We start from the raw sequence: 23,695 nt of genomic DNA, 5'->3' as shown, positions 1-23,695 counted from the left end.
TTTGTGGTGCTTTCCAAATAAATGTGATGATAGAACAGTTTTTTCCTGAACCCCTAACACAGGTTCTGGAACTTGAATCCACCTAAGGCTCAATTAGCGTAAAGAGTGCTGATTCATGGATTCCGTCTCCTAAGATTCTAATTCACTAGATCTGCAATGGTCCCAGGAAGCTTCATTTTAAATCAACACCTCAATTGATTTTGATGCACTAAGTGCAGGAACCACACTGAGAAAAACTAATAGGATTCGTTTTGCAAGGAGCATCCCAGCAGCTCTACCCATTTCTAAGGCAAGTTTTCTTGCTTTCCCCTCATTCCTTTTAACCCAATTTATGCTGAATGAACATAGCTAAGTTATTGGGCCAGGATAAATTTTTTTTAAGTAATAATAATAATAAGCAAAGTGAGTCACAGGCAGCAAATCCAGCCTTGGTCTAGAATCTGTTGAGTGTCACACATTGAGCTACAAAGACCACGTTTGCCATTTGGACTCAGTTGGCAGCCACATCACGTGTGGTATAAGAAGCTGTGAAAATTACAAGATCCAGCCGAATTTTTTTCTGATGCGCCCATCCATCTGTCTTTGTCTAATTAGCTACTCTCTTTGGCCGCCTCCCTTCCTTTCAAAAGGAACAAAGGTACCCAGAATGACACATCTTGATGCATTCATATGCAAAGTAGTTTGTGCTCTTTATTTCCTCTCCCTCTCCTTACTGGCCTACCAGAATGAAAAAGGCTGGAGAAACTGGCCCTTTTCGGAGAGGTGTCAGCTCCCACAGGCTCCTCTTATCTGGGTTGCCATCAGCAGCGTGAGGAGAGGAGACCCAGCACACATGATCATTATGGGGCTTGCTTCTAAGAAGCAAGGGTTCAGATTACTGTTACTGATGCCCCAGCCGCCTCCCAGTGCTACCAGGGCCAGAGATTTGACTTGGTTACAAAAGAGACAGGAGATGGGAAAGAAAAGATATAGAAAGGAAAATGTGAGGAAAAAAAAAAAATTGTGTTCTTCTGTACATTAAACAGTCCTGCCTTCTTCTTAGGACATTCAACTGAAACATCTAGAGAAGGCTGTATGTGTGCCATGTGCAGAGCCCACGATTTTAGTGAAAGGCGGACCAAAGGATGAGTTTATACACAAGTACATGATTTAACCTGTTTAAAAGCTGAGGATGACTGTGACCCAAACCAGAGTGAGAGGAAGAAACCTGGTACATTTCTTCAAAGATAACTGCAATTTGAATGTGTTTGTCCTTCTGACCCACGCGGTTTTGCATCTTGGTGTGTTCTGCTTGGTTTGCACTAATGTTCTGGCTGGTGGTCATTTGCTCTTGGTGGCCAGTTTCGTTTCCTGGTTTGAGAAAATGGCAGAGAGGCCTGTTGCTCGGGCACCTTGTGTCACTGAAGGAAGTGTGCAGTTTTAAAATGTCAAAGCCAGCAGCCTCATGTCCAGGGCATGCTATCCATCACCAAGTGTCTCTGGGCCTTAATGAGCCCACTGCAAGTTAAAATGGTAACGAACAGATAAAGATCTCGCCTTAAAACTGCCTACAATCTAACCAAGAAAGCAAGATCAAAAGGGGAAAATAAAACACCATCAGTATGAAAAATAAGTGTACTTACCAACATGGTGTTTTGGGGCAAAGAATGCATCAGAGAAAAGGTGGCCCCAGAGAAAGGGCTGGGTATCTGGAGTCCAGAGAACTGGGCTCACATCCTTCTACATACCAGCTTTGTGACCAGGAATGAGGTCTCAGCCTTTCAGAACCTTCCTTTATTCATCAGCAAAGTCGGGGAGGGAAATAATGCTACCAGCTCTCCAGTTTATTAGGTGCTTAAATAAGATTATAGATGTGGGAAGGCTCCTGTTAAGATAATGTTTTAAACTATAAAATAGTCTAAAAATTTGAGTTATTACTGCTATAATAACAGTATGGAAGGAAATAAGTCTTAAAAAAAATGCATCTTCTACTATTTCCATTAAAAAAAGAGAGGCAGAGACTGAGCTGAATATAGGGATTAAACCAGTCCAGGACTTTGTTCTGGCTCCTTGCTAATTGCTTAAATTCCTCTGTAATAACTTAAAGGTAATAGTGGTTATCATTTGTACTGAAAGATTTAAGATGAACCTATCATTTCTAAGGTTTAGAGAAATCCAAAAAAATAAACCATTTGGTTTTAATTTTCAGGGAGCTGGCCTCCAATTTAGGAGAATTTTGTGACTGTGTAGTTGGCATAATTTCTTGAGAGATCAGATTGATGATCAAAAAAAAAAAATCATAGTGATTATCAGTATTATTAAGTCCTTAGCTAAGATAGATGAATAAAAGGTAACTTTTTAACACGTGTGATTTCCTAGGTAGCTGAATGGAACAGCAGTCTGAATTTGATTATATTTGGAGAACAAATTGTGAAGTACTTATGAATTTCATGGGCCTTTTGGAGCCTTCCCACCCTTATATGCCAGGTCCAGTGGGAAAGTCATATGATTCCCACAAACAGGAAGTAGTATTAGGATTCAGATGTTTTTAAATTTACCTATAAGAGTCTCACGTGCTGGTCTGAGAGACTGTTTAATCCAATTTTAAAAGGAGGACCTTGGAAGGAATAGGACAAAAGACAATTGAAGCAAGCAGGTGGTATTGGGGAGTGGTTGATCTTGGAGCTTCCTAGTACTGAAGCCTCCATCTGGTATCCAGAGGCCAAATCTCAGTTCATTGGGTATCACCAGTGAGGCTATCTATCTTGGTTAGCATTGAGACTTTCCTCTTAAACCCTTCACCCAACCCCACTAAACAGGAAATGCAAGCTACTTGAGCTAAACAGACAATGCCCCCCAGGGCCCCAACCCCCACCCCACCCACCATAAGTACATTATTCTTTGTTTTTCATTCTGATGAACTGTTCACATCCATTTAATATATGCAAGGCAATTCGTTAGAAATTGCTAGAAAAAAAAGATCTGGTAATAATTTTTACATTCTGAAAACCTCCAACGAAAGGGGTAATGTGAATTGATAAGCTATAGCTTTTGATGGTGGCCTTAGCACTTTGGCTTCTGAAATCCTTAAGATATGTACTTGTAGCAGACTTGTCACACTTGAAATTTTAACTGTCTTGATATCCTGAATTAGTTTGTCACTTGAGCAACTTTAAGAATGTAGGAACCTGGAGAGATTTCTTGAGACACACCCAAAACATGCCAGATACACATAAAAATCTCCACTATAGCTATAATATCTAAAAACAAAAGCTTATGGCTAATAGTTTGCCAATAAACTGTGTTTTTGTTTGCTGGTTTTCCAAAGCAAATGTTCAGCAAATACTGTATATATGATCAAAAGAAAACTAGAAAGAATGTTTTTTAATTTTTTTCTGATTCTAGAAAAGATAATCACTACTTTGTCTATGTGCATACTTTCTGCTATAATACTATTTGTGTAAGTTAAATATTTATGGCACAATATTTAGCAGCTTCAAAATGCATTATAATTCATGGGTACTTATGCATGTGCAGGTGTGTTTGTAGGACCATGAAAAAGACTAAGACCTTTTGTCATTGGCAATAGAGCCTCATTCAGCATCCCAGATCAGTTCAGCCCCAGTCTATGTCCCAAAAGATGATTCGAAGCAGACGACGACAATGTTGATCCTTCCTCTTCATACCCCAAGCAAACATTTTCTAAAGGATCTATAAGTGTATATAAAAAGAGTGTGCGTATCTTTCTGAGCTACAGAGGCATATTTCTGCAGTAGATTTAATTCTTAAATGGACTAGGACTTCTGGAGACTCTTTTCAAACTGAGTTTGTCGAATCTAGCTTGCTACGTAGTGATGATGGAGTAGGCCCTCGAAGCAGGAGAAAGACTTCCTGGTATAGAACTGAGAGAAAGAAAGGCGTCCTGGGGGCCAGCATAGCTCCATCCCCTCATCTGTGAAGTACACTCTCCAACCCACCTCATAGTGTTATCTTCAGGATCATGTTAATTGGGAACTGGGAAAAAAAAAAATAATAATACAGAGCACAAAATAAGGCATTCATGAATGAACTCATAAGACAGACACAAATGGAGCGTGTTTTGCATCTCTCTAGATGGCCACCACCACACCTGAGCACCGGCCCTCTGCAGCAAGGTGCTTCCCTCTAAGGTCAGTGAGCTCCACAACTTGAATAAACCCTTGGAGGAAATCTTGTCCAGCCTCTCCATGCCCCTATGGTCTCACTTTCCATCCTAGAAGTGGCTATTAAGGGTTTATCGAGGTTCCTAAGATAAATCATGTGAATTGATATATCACTTTTTCCAGGAAACTTCCTTTTAGGCCGAGGTCCAGATACTTTTGCTATAATGTTATTTGTGAGGTTTCTGTGAAGAGTTTGCTTTCTATATATATATAATATTGACCATTGCAGTTGGATAGTACATATGTGTGTGTGTGTATACACACACACACACACACATACACACATATATATATGTTTATATATATACATACACACACAATATTGAGGGCTTGGCAATCAAGAGCAGAATTGCTTAATAAGATAATAAGAATCTGTGGGGAAATAACTCGTAATCTTTACGTACATAAATAGTCATCAATAGTTCCCTGAGCTAAAGCCTCCCACAGTAGCACCATAGAACTTTGGATCTAGGAGAGGTAAGTGTAGCCAGATTCTACCATTGTGTTTTTCATTTTAGTCTTAATAAGTCATGTCGACGTTTTACCTTAATACTGTCATTGTAGTTGTATAATTTTTAGACAATGTGCTCATGGGGGAGCAAACACTCTCCGTGCTAACCTCATCTTCCCCTACTCTTCTACCTTGGGTGCTATCTTGTTCCTCTCCTTCATTTTATGGAAGGTGAAATGGAAAATCAAGGACGTCGTCTTTGCTTAAGACCCCATAGTTGTGGTCACTGTTGAATCAGAGGCCAGGGCTCTGGATTCCCTGTCCTTATGCTCTTTCCACTCTATATTACATCTTCAACAGGTGCTTCTTGCTAACGTCCTGTACTAAGAAATCAGATATAGCCAATGCACTGAAATATAGGACAGCCAAGTCTCTGCCTTCCTTGCATTACTCAAGTACTGAAAAGCTCAGAGCTCCCACCACCTTAGTTCATCTACTGATACCCTAGTTTTCCAAATGCTTCCAGGCAGGATGCCCAGGTTCTAGGGCATTTCAATTTCTGGGAATCTTCTAGCAGCTGAACTTCTGCGTGGGATAAAATGAGCAGAACCCAACTTTAAAGGTAGAAGAATCTGGCTTTTACTTCTGGCACCCCCACTTCAAGTGACGTGACATTGGACAAGTCACAAAACCTAGCTCAGGCTGTTTCTTTGCTTGTAAACCATCTGTTCTACCTTAGAGAGTTGTCATGAGGGCCAGATTAGGCAAGCCTGCAAAAGCACATTAGAAAAGAAAATATTCTATAGGCAGATTGTAACTGTTATCAATGTCTGGCTCATCCTCTTATGTCCAGAACTGAAAACATCTTCTCCACTGATGTCAGAACAAAAAAGTTAAACAATGCAGAGACCGAGGGCTGCATTTCTGCTCTGGAGTCCCCTATATTACAGTATCTAGGTTGGGATTTCCAGTGTGTAGACCGAAACAAAACAAAACAAAAAAAAGAAGAAGAAAAAGCAGCAGCAAATACTGCTTGGTTTTGCATTTTCCCTTCTGTTTTCTGATTAGAGTCTCTATGGTCTCTGAGTGCAGAGAGAACCTCAAAAGTTTGTGTTTGCTGCGGATAAGCACCAAACCTGATGCTTATCAGCACTTATCTCCTGCAAACTCACTCTCTGGGCTTCAAAGACGGGGGAGATCTCATAGCCTTGTTCCGAGGAGAGGCAGCTCCGGCTTCAGCTGCAGGTGTGGCCCAAGAGTCCTTGCTCCATCTGTAGGCACATGGTTCTCTTGTTCCTCCCCATGCAAAAGGAGGAAGCAGGAGGTTTGCCCAATGTTTAGGGATGGGTTGTGCGTCGGGTAGAGGGAGCAGCAGAAGAAAAGGAGCATTTTGAAACAAGCCCAGAAAGGCTGAGAAAGGGGGTAAAACAGGGAAAGGGAAGGCAGACTACCTACCCACCCACTCTTCCACCCTACCCCGCCCTCACCCATCGCAATCCTTAATCTACCCAACGAGCCCATTGCACCTTCAAAGGGTGTTTTAATTCCCATCATCTGCTCCCAGTTTATCGTCCTCCACTTCCTCTGAGTGGGCCCACTACTCTCTATTCAGAGATTGTTGGCCAGAGAGTGGGCAGTGGGAGGGAGAGAGTGGGGGGAGGGGAAGCCAGCATTTTATTAGGCTGTTGAATTTGATTTATTAGGGGGGAAAAATCCTTCACTTGCTTGCCACACAGGTTATTCTCAAAGTGAAAACTCTATTTTACTTTGGAAAAAAAAATGGTGAAAGTGCCTACAGTTATGAATGGGGCTCTTTGTTACCTTCCAGGTCGACAAGACAGACTGTGTGGTTCATGTCTGTGCACCAGCAAAGGAGTGCGGGGCCTGGGAGACAGATGTGGCCTTAATTGCATGGAAATATTAGAAGATCGTTAAGCCATTTTGACAGGATTTTCCTCTTGCTGCAGGAGCAAAGGGCCACGTCTGAGTTGCATCAGGCCTAGCCAGACCCTCAGGCAGGGCCTCTTGTCCTCTTGTGTGAGGGACACATAAACTTTGATTCACTTGCCCTGATATTACAAGGAAGTCGATGCCTCCTTGCCATCAACTTCTACACATGTCTGTGCTCTGTAAGTGCAGAGAGTAATCTCCCTTGAAATCCTCTGACCCAACGCGGGGATTGGAAGAGCAGCTGTATATTGGAGAGAATATTCAGGGATGTGCATGCACGTGCTCAAGGAGGGAGAATGATCAGATGGTCTGTAACCTGAAGGGTGTGCTCCAGAAAGGTCTCGAGGGACCTACAGGGGTCTTGAAAGAATAAACCTGTTATCACAGCAAATAATGGTATCTAAGAAGGACATCTTTTCTATATGCCACATTTCCTCTTGGAGTTTACATCTGATGCTCGCAGAAGTAGTCCTGAAATTAAGTTGGAGAAATCCTTCAACAACATTGGGTTCAAGATCAAGACCCCATAAACATGGTCAGCCTCCTCCCTCCTGGGCTGGCCTGTCACGCTCTGCTACACTTCACCCCCTCCTTCTCTACTTGCCCAGGTTGTTTTCTGTGTGCTTAGAGAACACAAATTTTTTAACATTAGCCTACATTAAAAATAATTAGGAGGATTAATCTGCTGGGAGGGGAGGGGAAACCCCTCTTAAATACAGTTCAGTAATCCCTCTGGTTTACGAGAGTAAATGTTTTAGATCAAATCTTTCTCAATTAGATCAGGCCAGCCAATGCTGACAGTTGGGGCCTGGAGTGGATTAGTACCATACAGCCCTCCCTTCAGAGGGACAAGGTAATCTGAGCATCTTATTTCTGGGAGCCACTTCTTCGAGTTAGGGTGGTGGGTGGTTGCTTAGATGATGTTTGGACCATGGCCTGGGAGGGATAGGGACAGGGTGAACAGAAAGGAAGGAAAGTAGAGAGGAAGGAGAGAATGTGCAGCAGCAAAGATCCTGTTTTCATGCAAATCTTGTTAACCCAAAGGGAAAAAGAGAAGGGCCTCCAGGTTGTGCCCCTAGGGAAGGGCCTCCAGGGAAGGGCCGCCAGGGAAGGGCCACCAGGCAGAGCCTCCAGGCTGTGCGCATCGAGATTGCTGCTCTCCTAAAGGCTAAAGTTTTGAGAAGCACTGGTGATCTGTTGCAGGGCCAACAGCGCAGTGTGTGAGCTCCAGTTTAAAATATAGTCACCCACCCACTGGGACCTGGGCTCAGGGGCCTGAGTAAACAGAATGCCTTCCAGCCAGTCAGGGTGCAGGGAATCTTACTGCAGGATCCCTGGAGATGTTGGTACTGTTTTAGGACCCTCCAGTGAAAGCCACAACATTTTACTAAATGGAGACAGTGTCCTTGCAAATCCCTCACAAATAAGAATAAGCCTTTGAGGGTGGTGGTGGCCTTTAGAGGATGGGACCGAATGTTTACCTGAGGCCCTAGCTGGCTATTTTTGACAGGGAAAGTCCCTCAGTACATTTGTTGACAGTCACTGAAGTGTTAACAGCCTGTCCCTGAGCCACATTCCTGCTCAGTTCACTGCTTCTCCCTCCTCTGAAATCCCCCTGTTTTGGCAGTCGATTATGCCATCTCTTTACTTCAAGTCCTGCCACCTTCTCATGAGGTGATGCGCCGGCTGCTGAACTGCTTTCAGAGATGCTGTATTGGGGAAGCCACAGCCTCAGGTTGTTTCATGAGCTCACAGTAACACTGAGCACACTGCCTTACACTTTTTGAGTTCTTTGGTGGACCTCTCTTATTTAATTTAATCTTCACAATATACCATCATTTCCACCGTATTTAAATCAGGTTCTTCTCCTACTGTTACCTTCCAGCCAATGAGCACAGACAGTGATTACACAGCAGATTTGGAGCTGCTGCTTTTATGTCCAAGGTGACTCTTGTATTCACAAAATAAACTGCATCTAGTCAAATGATTAGTTCACTGCAGGGACAAGTCACATCAGTGGAGAAAAAGTTTCTACAAATCTTCTCATTTCGTAGTAATCAAATGCCATTAAAACTCTCTAGTGTCATTTGTCTGTTTACATATTTCTGACTTTTATCACAGTGCCTGGTACATAGCACATGTCCAGTAAATATTTGTTAAATGAATGAATGCATCAATGAATGAATGCCTTTTGGTGACAAATCTGTTTCGTGAGCCCATAATGAGACAGGATGTGTTAAAGAAATATCCAAAGCAACCTTTGCATGTTATGAGTGGCACATAGTGTGGCCACCAAGCACAAGTGTCTAGAACCTATGCTGGTCAGTGTAGTCACCATTAGCAACATGTGACTGTTTAAATTTAAATTAACTAAAATTAAATGAAATTTTAAAATATAGTTCCTCGGGCACACTAGCCCCATCGCAAATGCGCAGGGGCCACACGCGGCTAGAGGCTTCTGACTGCACAGCACAGAGTTTGGAACGCTTCGGAATGCAAAAATTTCTATTGGTCAGCGCTGGCCTAGAGGATCAAATTAAAGAATTCAATTTATTTCTATGTAAAAGAATAATAAGCTTAGATAAACTCTTTTCGTTGTTTTTGTTTGTTTGTTTTGTAGAGAATTTTTATGAGTTTATTTGAGCCAAACTGACAATATATGCTGGAGAGCAAGATCTCAAGTGCCCCTCGATGTTTCTTAATTCTGATTTTATTATAAGACCGAGGTTGAAGAGCATGGTCTTGTTCTTTCCCACAACCCTCAAACCTTTCGAAAGATCATTCAGGCTGTTCAACCTGAAACCTTTCTTGGTTAAGGATTAGAAGGAGCAAGGCATCCCAAGGTTCCCCCAAGGGCATGTTGCTCCCACAGTTTCCTGAGAAGGGCAGGCTTGGGAAGGTTAACATGATCCAGTGTGTCCTTCTCATGAATATCACCAAGCCCATGATGAACATAGGAGATCCGGAGCATGCAGAAAACCAAGCAGAAAGAGCAGTGTAAGAACCTGACAGTCTTTGCCAGAAATAAAGGGAACCGAGCAGGGAGGAGGAGCTGGGAAGCTTTTTGATGAGGTATTTGTACTTCTCAGGGCATCCTCACCTGGTAGACTAGTTACCCATTTCCCATAAGTTTTTGGAATGTCAAGGAGTAAGCCTCACTGCTACTAGGACGTGGGGCCTTGAGACAGACAGGCGTAGCCCCTGCCTGTCCAGAGCACTAGTACCCTTTATAGAGTAACTAAATCAGTCTCAAGTCCCTAGGAGCTGTCAGGGGGCTTCAGTTGGGTTTTCTATTCGAATAGCTTTACTGAGATTGACAAAGAAAATATCTCCATGTAATCCCACTGAGATGTTTTCATTGGAAGACTATGGCAGGACTTGTTCACAAAGTATCTGCCTTTCCTATAGATGGATGCTGAGAGACAGGAAGCCCAGTGCCAGACTGCCTAGGTTTGGCACTCAAGCCAAATAGAGATGAAGGCCAACCCAGTGGGCGACTGCTCTGAGGGTGGCAGCCAACCGAAAGGCCAGCTGTGTACCGGAGATGGAGTCTGAGCTCCAAGATGAGTGGATGCTTGGCTTCTTGTGTATAGCCGTGGCTGTCCTTGGTTTCCCTAACCTCCTCCCTGGAAGAGAGAGCAAGACAACAACCAATGGGCCCATGAAGCTAAGACACATTAAGATACCCAAACTTACTTATAGATAGCATGGCAGCAGAATGCATCATCCAAACCAGGGTAAACTTGAGAGTGAAAGGAGCCCTTATTAAGCAATTTCTGTACAATAGACAAAAACTGGGAGTGTCCCAGGCAAATGGGGATGTAAGAGCAATCCATTAATGATTTTGAAATTGAAGCACTGCCAGAGGTCTTCCAGATCATCAAGTTCAGTCCTTATATGTTATAGGTGAAGAAACAGGCCCAGAAAAGTGAAGTGTATTTTCTGTATAGAACCTGTCAATTCTAACAAAAAGACTAAGCTTAGGGAGTACTTACTATGTACATACTGTACATAGTACATAGTAAGTACACTGTACTGTACATAGTAAGTACTCCCTAAGCTAGGTCTTTTTGTTAGAATTGTACAGGCGTGTGTTAGAATACTATTATTGTCCTCACTATTTTACCAAAAGAAAACTGAAACGGAAAGGTTAAAAAACTTTCCCCCAAATCACAGAGCTAACAAGCAGTTGGTGCCGAATCCCAATCCCGACAGTCTCGCTTCTTAAGCAGCTTCTCAAAGGTGTTGGCACTCACCTGCCTCTATATGTTAACTCCCTCGGTCCTCACATTAACCCTCCAAAGTTGCTCCTGTCATTGTGCCCATTCTAAGGCTGAGGGGACCGAGATGCTCAGCTAGTAAGTGCTAATAAAACCACAAATAAAATTGATCCTTGAAAGCTCAAACTACTTAGAGAGACAGAACATAAACCTATGAAGAACTACGATATAGGGCAGGAGTTAAATAAAAATAAAAGTGGTATGACAAGGCGGTCTAGAATAAAGGGCTGAATCGACGGTGGAGGCACTGTGGAGTTCCTGTGATAGGTTACTGTGGATGTCCCGTGATAGGTTACTGTGGATGTCCCGTGATAGGTTACTGTGGAGGTCCTGTGATAGGTTACTGTGATGTCCCGTGATAGGTTACTGTGGATGTCCCGTGATAGGTTTACTGTGGAGGTCCTGTGATAGGTTACTGTGGAGGTCCCGTGATAGGTTACTGTGGATGTCCCGTGATAGGTTACTGTGGAGGTCCTGTGATAGGTTACTGTGGAGGTCCCGTGATAGGTTACTGTGGAGGACTGCAGAGGGCAGGAAAATGTCCTGGAGCAGGTGGTGGGACTCACGGAGTTCTGGAAGGTCCCTTTCCACCTCTCTGAGGCTCTACCACTTCTAGGAAGCCTTCCCTAAGTGCCTCACTCACTGTCATCTCAGCCCACCCCAATATGAGTATCTGTTCTGATGTCAGTCATCTCCCCAGACCTGAGATCCTTGAGGGCAAGAATGTGATTTTTTTAAGTCTCATTTATCTTTGTATCTCCTGTGCCTCGCCAAATACCTGACACTAGTAGGTCCTCCATAAAAGTTTGGTGAATAAATGAGATTTGATGAGGCTGATGGGATGAGGAAAGCGATTCTAAGCAGGAAAGCTGGACTGAGCAAAGGGACTGAGCAAAAGGACTGCTGATTTTCACTGAGGTGTTTGCAGGCACCCAAAGAACAATCCAGAAATGTATATTAAACAGGTGTCTAAAGGTGAGAAAGGGGAGGGAGGTCTTATATAACAAAAAGAGAAATTATTGAAAATAGAACGTTAAAATGCAAGAGAAGGAGCAAGAGACAGAGAAGGAATGGGAGCAGGATGCAGGAATAAGTGAAGAAGACAGAAGGGAAAAATTAACAGAGGATGTAAAAGGAACAGAGGAGCAGAACGAAATAGGCAGAGACGAGGCCAGGGCTACTGAGCCAGCCCCCAAAACGGACCTCCTTAGGCACCACCTTTTTCCATTACTCCCATCCTCAAAGCTTTTGCCACGTGTCACTGCAACAATGTGGTAACCATATGCCCTGGGCTACAAAAGAACTAAACACCTTGGATAGAATGGTTCATCCAGATGTGAAAGTTGGAAATGCTGCACACTCAGGACTAGATGGGCATGAGGTCACCACGTGCAGCTCCTCAGGCATGAATCATGGAAAGGAAACGGCCATTAAGAAGTGGGAAATGGATTTAGGGGTTCCTCTTTTCCCAATTCCCTGTGAGAAAATGAAATAAAATGGAGTCTCTCCTGCTATGCCTTTTCTGTCCAGCAGGGTGGAAGGGCATGAAGCAGAACACCTTGCTTCTCTAGGCTCGGTTTGCTTTTGTCCTCTTGCCAGGGTGCTCTTTAGATTTAGCTGGAAGAAGGGGAGCCAAGGGTCCCCTGCATGCATGTCTCCTCATGGGCGTTCTGTGATTGTAAGGGCACCGGTTGCCACGGAAACTGTCACGTGGGGAAATTGTCAGATAAGATCATAGCTTCTAGGAAAAGAACCTTAAGTTGCTGGGGGGAGTGGTCAGTGGCTTCTTGTTTAAATTCGAACAAGTAACGGTCACTGGGTGCGGCTGGTTTTAAAAAATGGACAAGCCTGGGGTGTAAGTCTTAATCAAAACTACTCATAGCCTAGAGATAAAACGGGAAGTCTGGCTAGCGGCAGAGATGCTGGCAGGGGAAGGAAGGTTTCTGCATTTCCCAGCATGCTGTGGGATTTTTATCCATTAATAAAAGGTATTGCATACCTACTAGGTGCCAGGAACTATAAGAGCAACTGGGATGAAAACATCGAAAGGAATCACATGGTGCATCTCCCTAGGGTGTGTCTAGCAGCAAAATTGGTCTTTGAGGGAAAAAATGGGAAAGTTCCCATGACTCCAGAAGTCAAAGAAACACCCAAGGGCACATGCCACCTACATTTCCTCCTCTCCCTAATGCTTACAGAAAATTGCAGAAAGTGCCATCCTCACCCCTGGTAGACTAGTGTCTTTTTACCCCTTGAAGGAGCTCATCACATCAGATCTGAACTGTGTCACTTCCCCTGTTTCCTTGTCACCACAAACCAGATTGAGATCCTTTAGTCAAGCTACCAGTCCAGATCCATAAAGCCCGGGCCCCATGGGAAATTCTTCAGGCTCCTACTCTCAATCAATATGAAAGCTCAAGAACTTTATCCTGGCTCCCAGGCTGTTCTATTATCCATGCCGTGGGTGACATAAAGACTCTGATGGCCTACTGCAGCCAAGCCTCATAGCTGATGCTTCTTCCAAGCTTTCAGCTCTCTGTGATCAGGGCAGTGTGGCCATCTATCATCATAAACGTTTAGTAGAAGACAGTTAAAATTTTCCAGGAACCAAGATGTTAGGTCGCACAGCCAAATAAAACTCCCCATTGACCCAGCTGGTAGCCAGTGCCTTTTATTAGAACAGAGTTTTAAAGTAGCACCCTATGGAGTGAAGAGAGTGATGAAGTGGTCTGCTTCCTTTGCCCTTCGCCTTTTGACCCCTTTTGCAGCAAACATGCTCAGGGACCCCCTTTGGGGGACGGAGACTGCTCCTAGCCCAGTCCAGATCTCTAACCATCTTCACGTGCCACTGCCTGTGCCATCAAAAAACCACAGTCCTGCTCAGGGAAAACATTCAGATATGTAATCACTTATGTGACATGGGCAACAGGGCATCAACTCTTTGCCTCAGAGCAGAGTCCCGGAGGATTCGCTGTGCCAGTCTTTGACCCTTTAGTTGTCCCTAGGGCAGAGACGGGAAAGGAGGAGCCTCAGAGCGGCAGCTCTTTAGCCACCAGTATAGAAGTATTCCAGTATTTTTTAGTGACTGGCACAGTCAGCTTTGTGAGACCAGGCAGAATGCAGTCCCAATGCAAGTGCTGAGCTGAGCAGTGAAGTGTATATGTACAGAAAACTTCTTCTGGTGTTTCTGTGGCTGCCTCCCTTACCAGCTTCTCCCATGGTATTGGGGTTTTGTTTTGATGGCTGGCAGTTCTCTTTTCATCACCACCATTTGCTCCAGCGAGGGCTTTATTTAACCTTTGCAGCCCATCAGAACCAGCAGGAGAATACGATTTCAATTTCACAGAAGAGAGCACCTAAGCTTCCTAACCATAGTAAGCCTCAATGTCCCACCCTCATTCTGCCCTGTCCCTTGGGCTCCACCTTAGTGGTCAGGTCAACCGCTATTATCAGAGAGGAGCTTGGACCCCGGACTGTCAAACATGACAAATTATATACACCTGATCATTGTTGACCCTTTTGCTGTCTCCGTTGTCATGGGAAAAAAGGCCGCTTGAAGAAGCAGTCAGACCCACTGTAAAGAAACAGAAAGGAAAGCAGACTGTAAATGTTCTCTTCCTGGGGCTCAGACTAACCTCTGTCCCCCTTCTGGTTACCTTCCATATTCAGCACTTCTTTCTTTTCAGCAGTAAAATCATTCTCTGTGGGAGGAGGATTTAACTTTGATCTTTAGAGATGCCCTTTAAATGTGGTTATGGTCAAAAAAGTGACTGTGAAAACTCAAAGTCAACCAGCAAAGGTAAATACCCACGGGAGACCTGGAGAAGCATCTAATGGGAGACAGTGATTAACAGAGGGCCACGCTCTGGATTTTGTTACATGTGTGCCTTTATAAGACCGAGACCCTCTTCTCTGAACTCACTTAGGCTCATTCCCTTAATTTATTAAACTCCATTAAATAAAGTACTTTCATCTGCAAGGGATTCCAATTCCATCTTCTGGGAATTTGGCTGGCTGCCTTTCTCTGGGTCATCCACGGCAGAAGCCCCCTCCCCAGTAAGCGAAGATTTAGGTGACAGGGATGGGGAAAGGAGACTGGGGGAAATGGTGTGGGGGGGACCAAATTTTAATAAAATACTTTAGAAATCAGCCAAGCACTTTGAATTTCCACAGCAGATTGGCTATGTGTCACAGCCTAGGATTAGAGTTAGCAAACCAGAAACAGTTTGGGGGAAGAATAGAAGCTTTGCAGTCAGGCTGCCAGCTCGGAGGGTCACTAGTTGAAGGACCTAAGGCAAGCACTGAGACTCTTTAAGCCTCAGTTTCCTTTTCAATTATATTAGAATCCTAACTAACATCATTTGTGATGTGGCTTTAGGAAGCCTTAGAAATGCCGAATGAGGTAACAGATACAAAAGTTCCTTGTAAATTTCATGCCTTCAAATAGTCCTTGTTCTGTTTGTTCTTTCTAATTTAAAAAAGTGGTCCTTGTTTGTTTTTTGTTCATTTGTTTTCTCATTGTTGTTTTGTCTAGAGGTAATTCCACCATGTAGTTATCAGAGAACTTAGGCCTTAATGCTGATACTGAGTCTCCCTCACTGTAAGAACCTAGAGAAGCTATGATTTGTACCTCAGTTTACTCACCTGTCAAACGTGGTGCTGGTACCTCCAATCTGGTGCCAGTAACCACAGTAAAAGGACACTCAATGATCATCCTGTGCTTCCTTTGAATATGGGTTCTCCTGGTGCTGATTAAAGTGATAACAGATGTTCCAGTGGCTACATAAGGTGTTCCACTATTGCTAAATAAGAAATGACCTGAAAATCTAGTGACACCAAACAGTTGAGTTCCATCAACTTTTATCTGAAGGTTTGTCACTCCCAAGTCTGGAGGTTGATGCTGGCTGGTGGCTGGTGGCCTCGGGTCTTCTCTGTGTGGGCCTCTCCACGCAGTTCCTCTGCTTGGGCTATTTTGAGCTTCCTCATGGAATGGTGGCTAGTTTCCAAGTACTAGGGGCCCAAAAGAGAACAAGAAGCAGGCAGAAGTCATAACACCTTTTATCACTTTGTCTCGGAAGTCATGCAAGGTCAATTCTGCCACCTTCCACTTGTTGAGGCAGTCATGGAGTCCCTTCTGGGTTCGAGGGGAAGATAAATCAACCCTGCCTCCTGACGGAGAGTAGCAAAGATCTGAAACATTGCTCTGGCCATTTGGGGCAAAGACAATCTATCGGACAGAAGAACAGGCAGCCCCTGCACTGGGCCCTGCGCAAAGGTACTTTCAGTTCGTATTTGGTGACTGACTGACTGATTGACATTCCTTATCAATGTTCAGACACTTTACCTTTTCTTCCCTTTTTCCACCTGCCCTCTGTGGGATGGAAATAATGAGCAAGAAGTAGGCTGGCAGTTAGAAAAGAGGGAGAAGCAAAAGGCTTGAGCTACCTCACAGCAGCCCCCTCTCCTGATACTTTGGATGGACTGTGGTGAGACCTTCCCCGTGCCCCACTGCTACAGAGCCTGCTGGTTCCCAAACAGAGAATACAGAGGACACTGCTCTCTAGAATCTTGTCTGCATTTTGTATGCTCTCAGGCTAGCAAGATAAGGGACTTCACATCATTATGCAAAGAACACAATAAAAGACCAAAGCTCCTGCTGCTTGCAGTGTCCCAGACGTTAATTTTCCAGAGGCCTGGTCTGGGAGTCAGATGGACCCACCAAGTGGGGCAGGGCGCAGCAGCTAAGGACTTGGTGTGGGTGCTTTTGACATCCCTTTCACTTGCCTCCAGCAGAGCTCCTCGGTCACTGAAACTGTCATTAAAGATTCCCAGCAGGAGGGGAAAGTAAGGAAAGGAAATAGTGTGGGCCATGACTTGGGTCAGTCCCCGTGCTAGAAATAAAACTCGGCCTACTTGTAAGAAATTAGAAAAAAGTTTGGGAAAAAATTGGGACTTTTCCTTCTTTAACTCCACTTGGCTCATAACCGTGGATCATGTGTGTATCCTTCTTGCATGTGGGACACTGGTAGAAATTTCTTTCGTGTATTCCTGGATAGAATGGTGAGAACCTCAGCGCACCTCTGAAGCTTTCTCTGGCTGCTCTGGAGGCGATTCCATCTCTGCTTCAGCTAAGCTGTTTGTTCATCATTAAGATCAGCGGGGCCATCATGTGGCAACGTCCAGGCCATATTCCCCTATCATTCAACTGATGTGCACATGGAAAATCATTTTTCACTTAATCTAAGGAAAATAAATGTTGGAAGATGCATCCGTTAGTATAAAAAAGGAAAAAAAAAAGATATGTACACATACACACTCACACATGTATTGCATGCATATAACAAATTCCAAAATAAGGAAAGTTTTTTTTTAAATTAGTGAATTCACAGACATTCACAGAGCATTCCTCTGATATTACTGCCTACGTGATGTATGAACAGCAATATGAGTAGGTGCTAGTCACTTATATCGATTATCTAGGCATAAACGCCTCTTCCCCTCATTTGCATGGCCATTTAATAGAGTCTTATCTTTGCCACCTAGAGGCCTGAAATCAGAAGCTAGGAAGATAAAAAGGACTGAGGCTGCAATGGAACAATGTCTATGGTTTGAAAAAGAAGTGGAAACACACGAGTGAAATAAGCTCTGTACTGTGGAAGCCCATGGAATTCCCTTTTCAAAATCTATCTATTATCTGTTAATTTTGAACCTTAGGCAACCTTGGGTACTTTTCAGTAACTAACACAGCTAAGAAGGGGGTATCTCACTGGCTTTATCTTCTCTTTTCTGCCCCTATCTCTAACCCAACGGTTCCCATGCCATCTCTTAGCATTGTGCTTCTTAAAAAAAAAAAAAAAAAAAAAATTCAAATGTATTTACTATGCTCTAAGAACTTTAGGTACTTGATTCAAGTACTTCGCTTATCTCATTTTATGTTTATTTTTGACATCGTTTAACTTTGGGATATAGACTGAATATAAACAACTGTTGGGGCAAGGGTTAACCATGCAAAGTCTACCAGTTTAGGTACTATTATTATCCCCATTCTACAGATGAGGAAATGAAGTTCATAACGTATAAATAAATTGCACTAGGCGATGCACGAATGAGCTTGGATGGGAACGCGAATCTATTTGGCTCCAAAGATTGTATTCTAGTTTACAATAAACACTGGAGTTACTCCCGAAGAGTGTATTCTAATTAGGAAGTGAATGATAGTAGCTAAGTATCCGATTTTAATTCCAGATCACACTCATTTGCTGTGTGACCTGAGCAAGTTATTTCATTTCTCTGAATATCCATCTTTTTATCTGAAAAAAACAGGGGTGATAATAGTATATCCTTCATAGAACTGCTGAGAGGATTAAATTAGATTATTCATGTGGAGTAAACAGTGTTTTGAATTTAATAAATGATGTAATTATTGTCTGCTGCTTTGATCTGTTTTCTATAGTGAGAATACAAGATGTATTATAAGTGATGTGCTAAAGGCACCTTACCCAAATTGGATAAGAAGGAGAGTCTCACACCGAGACAAATTCCCTGTGCGTGTATCCTGACACAATTTGTTCAGCATTTCTACAGGCATATATGGCCATCGGCTTAGCTCAGGACTCAAACTGCCACTCCAAGTAGTTGTCCTTGCTTGAGCTCTCTGGTAATGACGCCAAGTGTGCTGGGACACTTCCGTGCTTGTAGTTAAGGGACCAAGTGCCTCCCTCTGGATCTAAGGCTCATTGGCTGAGGGACCAGAGCATCTTGAATTTTGAGCCTAGCCTTTCCAGCATTCAGCAGAGCAAAGGAAGAATGCTTCTCAGACTCTAATAACTAAGCCAGCGAAGGCTTCATTTCACAGTGACAACTACTGGGGCAAAGAGCAACCCCAGAGTTGGATGCCACATGGGTTTAGGGAGCCCTCGCCTCTATTTCCTACTTGGAAGTCAGTTTTTATGTAATATACTCTAAAGCAACCTGGACGCCACGGGTCTTTAAAAGGATAACTTGTCTTCCTGTGAATGAAAGGAAGAATGTAGTATCCAAAGGCAATCATTAAGTAAAGTCATTAAAAACCCAAAGAATTTAGGTCATCCTGAGAAGAGTTTGTGATTTTTTTTATGCTGATGTTTTTCTATATTTCAGTCTATCATCCCAAAGTTGAACACTTAACAATTCATCAGTGAAAAGTTCTTGAACACCAATGATGTATTCATTCCTGTAAAGAGTTTTAAGTTAAAGAAAAAAAGTTTTAAGTTCATGTAAGAGTTTTCATTTAAACTTTAAAAGTTTTAAGAGTTTAAGTAAAAGTACACAGCTTTATAAGACATGCATGAACAGCAACAGCTGCACATGTGTAATAAGCTGTAAGTATGTAACTGAAATGTCTGCCAGCTCAGCGGTTCCTCGCCTGATAAAAGCAGCACCTTAATGCCCACACCCGCACCAAGCTACCCCTCCACCGTGAGTTTAGTGAGTCCCCAGCAGTGACACGAGGAGCTCACACAAGTCTGTCAGCTGCAGTCACCCAGCACCAAATTTTGTCTGCCTTTTCTTCTTCTATGTCTGTCTCCCCTCATTGTGCCTGCTGTCCCCAAAGAAGTGTGAAGAAGGTCCCCCTGCCCCTGCCCATCATAAAGACAGCAGTGTCCTTGACGAGGTTCCAATAATAATGAGGTCTTGAAAATTTCCCGAAGCTCTCAGCTTTGAATGGCCAAAGTGGTGCTATTTCCTTTCAGAGGCAGTGAGCATGTTCTCCCCAGGTCTAATTTTTTTTTTTTTTAAACCAGAGTCCCAAATCAACTTGTTTTGGGCTTTGTCTATCCAAATCTGTCATTCCTACTCACTGGCCTTCATCTCCCTCTCCCTGCCCATATTCGGTTTTCTAATTCAGTCCAACAGGCCCAGCAAGAAACCCTTTCTTCATCTTCCTCCTCTTCCCAGCCTCCCCCAACCATCGATTCTTTTCTCCATACTGTAATAGAAAAAATAAAAAGCCTTTTGTCTATCAATGATTGTGAACAGAAAAGTGTGTGTGTGCATGTGTGTGTACCCAAGTGGTATTCTTGCCAGGCTTTCAAAAGCTCAAATGAACCACGGGGCATTATCAGGGAAGGTTTCGTGGAGTAAGGAAGACCTCATTTACCTCACAAAATGGAAAGGACTAGCTGTGTATCCAGGTGAAAGAATGCTCCCAGCATAATGACTAAAAAACTCTTAGATACAAAGGTGTACGTAAGTGGGGCTTATTTGGTGGGGTGGTGAGAATTGTTAGCATTGGACAGGAGTTACGGTGGGGGAGTCAAACAATATGAGAGTGGACAGCTGGGGCAAAGCTGAGTTCTCGAAAACAAGCAGATGAAAATAGATTTGCTGTGGTCAATAATGAGAAAGCTCCCCGACGTATTTGAGCAAGGGTTGTAGCAGGATGACGAGTATTTACAATATCCAAGAGAGTTCTGTTTGACCAGGGACGATGCAAGCACTGGCACAGGGAGAGTGTGGAAGTGAGTCCAGAAGAGGGGAGCGTACGTGCTAGACCCCTGCACAGAGTGGCCAGACAGGAGAAGCATGAGGGTTTCTGCAACAAATCTGGGTTCTTTCCTCCTGTAATGTTGCCGCTTGACTGAAGTTTCCTTTGACTGTGAACTATATTTTAAAGGAAATATCTATTCCAAAATGAGTTCAGACCAGTTTTGTATCCTTTACCTCACCTGCACTTTGTCCCACAAATTATATCTTCTCACTGTGTAACGTTCATTTCCTTAAGAAGTCTCTCTGTGATCTGACTCCAGAATCCCCAACTTTCTTATCTGCTCTCTGTTGCAGCCTCTTGCTATGAACCTTGGTTTTGCCTTTGGACTTGACCATCCTGCCTTCTCTTGCTTCCTGCCCTACCCTCTGTGAGAATAATGATGGCCTTACCTCCCTCACCAGAGCATCACTATGCCCGATCCTGCCTCCCAGGCCTCCTTGTGTCAGTTATTCCATCTTCTTCTCCCCTATCCTAGAGGAAGGGAGATGGAAGAAATTCTTTAATTGGAAACGTGAAGATTTGTGCACGATAAAACAAACATAAAAGCCCCTCCCCACAATAGAAGATGATGCCCAGGTCTTAAAGCTGATCTTTTCTTTGTAGCAGAACTGGTGACTGTTCTTCGCCTTGATTACTGAAAGGGTATTAATGGATCTGCGTAGTAATGTGGCCCTGCTCCTAGTGTAAACCCTGAGAATTTCATGAACTCAGTTTTAGCCCTCTGGAAGGTTACAATGTCACACTTTTCAACGTGGGACCATAACACTGTGCCTGAGTGATAGTTCAAAACTGGTCTGAGGTATAGAGACAGGGTTGACTCTTAACTGAAATGGAGATTGGATTTAATAACCAAGAGTGGTCATTATATGGAGATAATGTATGGATAATAGATGCAATAACCAAAAGACAAATGGCCCCAAGAAGCACAGCTTTTCTCTAAGCATGACACAAGGGCATCAGGTGGAAATAAAGAAGGGTCCTCACGGACTTCAGGTCTGAATCAAGGGATATCCACTTGGGGAGGGTGTGAGCCTTTGACTATTGTACAGGCAGCTCAGCTTTGAAACTGCCATCTCTGGCCATATCTATGCTATCTAAAGCTTTGGGGCACAGGAGGAGACTTCCTGGAGCATGTTGCAGTGATTCCTCCCTGACCCCAGCCAGAAACAGCCACAGGAGAGCCTTTTTCTTTGAAGGGTGGCTGTCCTCCTGCTGGGGTTGAGAATGACACTGGGAGAAAGGGCAACAGTTAGCTGGCGGAACAGATTGTAATTGTACAGGTACAGGGAGGGCTTAAGTAAAAGTGGTGTATTAGGGCCACCATAACAAATACCACAGACTTGGTGGCTTAATCAATGAAATTTATTTTCTCACAGTTCTGGAGGCTGGAAGTTTAAGATCAGGGCGCCAGCAGGGTTCAGAGGCCTTTCTCCTAGGCTTACAGATGGCCACCCTCATGCTGCCTTTTTCACGTTGTCATCCCTCTATGCATGCACATCCCTGGTGTCTCTCTGTGTGTCCAAATATCTTCTTGTTATAAGGATACCAGTCAGATTGGATTAGGACCCACCTAACAGCCTCATTTTAAATTAATCTTCTCTTTAAAGAACCTACTTCCAAATATGGTCACATTCTGAGGCATGGCTGTTAGGGCTTCAACATTTGAATTTTAAGGGAACAGTTCAGCCCATAACAGGTAGCCTAAGAGAGTCTTTACTTGAACACTAATAACCCTCATAACTAACACTTATAGGTTGTCACTATGTGCCAGAGACTGTTCTAAGCAATTTTCATGTATTATTCCATCTCATCTTCATAACTGTAGATTATATAATTATAGATTTAATTAATTATAGATTACTACTTTTTTTTCCTGAAAAGCGGTCAGCTTAGCTTGGTGTAATTATGTGATATAGCGGGTATCACACCCCAGTCCGTGACCTGGGGTGCCTGTGATTTGATGTGACTTGGAATAACAGAAGAATTTCATTATCATGCTTTGGTTGGTAGATCTCTTCAAGGCTTTCTTTCTCAGTCCATGATACCCACAAGCCAAACCTGTGTCAGATGACGGGACAGTCTGAATGGAAAAAACAGTGCAACTTCTTGCAGAAGCTCTTCCCCTGACTCCCCTATCCACGTAGCTGAGACTCCACCCTCATTTTGGGGCAGGTTGAATCCTCAGAATTCAGACAGGAAACTATCACTTCAAAGAGTCAGGCAAGATAGCCTGATGGAGCGCTCTGTCCCAGGGAGGCAGACAGCTTCCCATTCAAGTTGTGGATGTGTAAGATGCACTCACACACCCTGCACAGCCCCTAATCGAATTGCTGAGTGGTTCTTACAAGCTAGGCATCTGTACCTAGATCTTTGCATTCAATCCACCTATCAACTCTGAAAAAGCTATTTTTATTCCTGTTTACAGATTAGGAAACTGAAATTAGATGGGGCCACAACCCTGGGCCCCACCCTTCCCCTGCGTGACCTTGAGCTAAATACTTAACCTCTCTGGGTGGGTCTCACTGACCTCACCTTTAAAACAAATACTTCCTCTCATATTCCCACTAGCTTGGCTTCTTCGCAAAGCTAGGCAGAGGCATTTCTGCTTCTGCCTGGAAAAGCCCCGCATTTCAGCATCACCACAATACTCCATGCACATGCTGTGTGACCACGCTTCTTGGCCTCCTACTCCTCACCCTTTTTCTGAGGATCCCACTGAGAACACTCCTATGGGTCCCCATCCTCATTTTAATGCCCAAACTCCCTCCTCACCCAGGGTAACCTGCAAAGAAGCCATCACTTTTGCATAAGGGTAAACTTGCCCCAAGTGTGAGTCAATCAGCATCCAGAGCAGCAGTCTTAGGCAGCCCTGGGCCACTCTGCCAGCTCAAAGGGAGAATAGGTGAAGAGTGACACCAGGCAAAGAGTGACACTGGGCTTTCTCTCTCCTTCTCTGGCCCTCTAGGAGGCTCTCTCGGTGGTGAGTGACGACCAGTCCCTCTTTGACTCCGCGTACGGATCGGCCCATCTCCCCAAGGCCGACATGACCGCCTCAGGGAGTCCTGACTATGGCCAGCCCCACAAAATCAACCCCCTCCCACCACAGCAGGAGTGGATTAATCAGCCGGTGAGGGTCAATGTCAAGCGGGAGTATGACCACATGAATGGATCCAGGTAAGCACACCAGGCCTGCGCGGGTCCAAGGCTGGGCACAGCTGCCAGGAGTGAGGCTGGGGAGGCTCAAGGCATGCTTGCTCCCAGGTGTCTGAGCCAGGCAGGTCTGACCTAAGTGGCTTCTGACACT

At 43.9% G+C, this 23,695-nt stretch overlaps 1 protein-coding gene across 5 annotated transcripts in view; it reads left to right on the top strand.

Annotated features, from left to right (window-relative positions):
* Window positions 1–23,695, top strand: part of FLI1 (Fli-1 proto-oncogene, ETS transcription factor) — a 112,661-nt gene that overhangs the window by 37,830 nt on the left and 51,136 nt on the right. For all 5 annotated transcript variants that reach the window (XM_039872727.1, XM_039872723.1, XM_039872724.1 and 2 more), the window contains exon 2: window positions 23,357–23,565. In XM_039872727.1, coding sequence (XP_039728661.1) covers window positions 23,435–23,565 — 131 coding nt within the window. In that variant the 5' untranslated portion in view covers window positions 23,357–23,434. The remainder of the gene's footprint in view (window positions 1–23,356; window positions 23,566–23,695) is intronic.

The sequence above is a fragment of the Pteropus medius genome, unplaced genomic scaffold (assembly GCF_902729225.1).
Source record: "Pteropus medius unplaced genomic scaffold, Ma_sr-lr_union100, whole genome shotgun sequence".
Classification (NCBI taxonomy): domain Eukaryota; kingdom Metazoa; phylum Chordata; class Mammalia; order Chiroptera; family Pteropodidae; genus Pteropus; species Pteropus medius.
The sequence above is the reverse complement of the archived record's forward strand: the minus strand, read 5'-3'. Positions and strand labels throughout refer to the sequence as shown.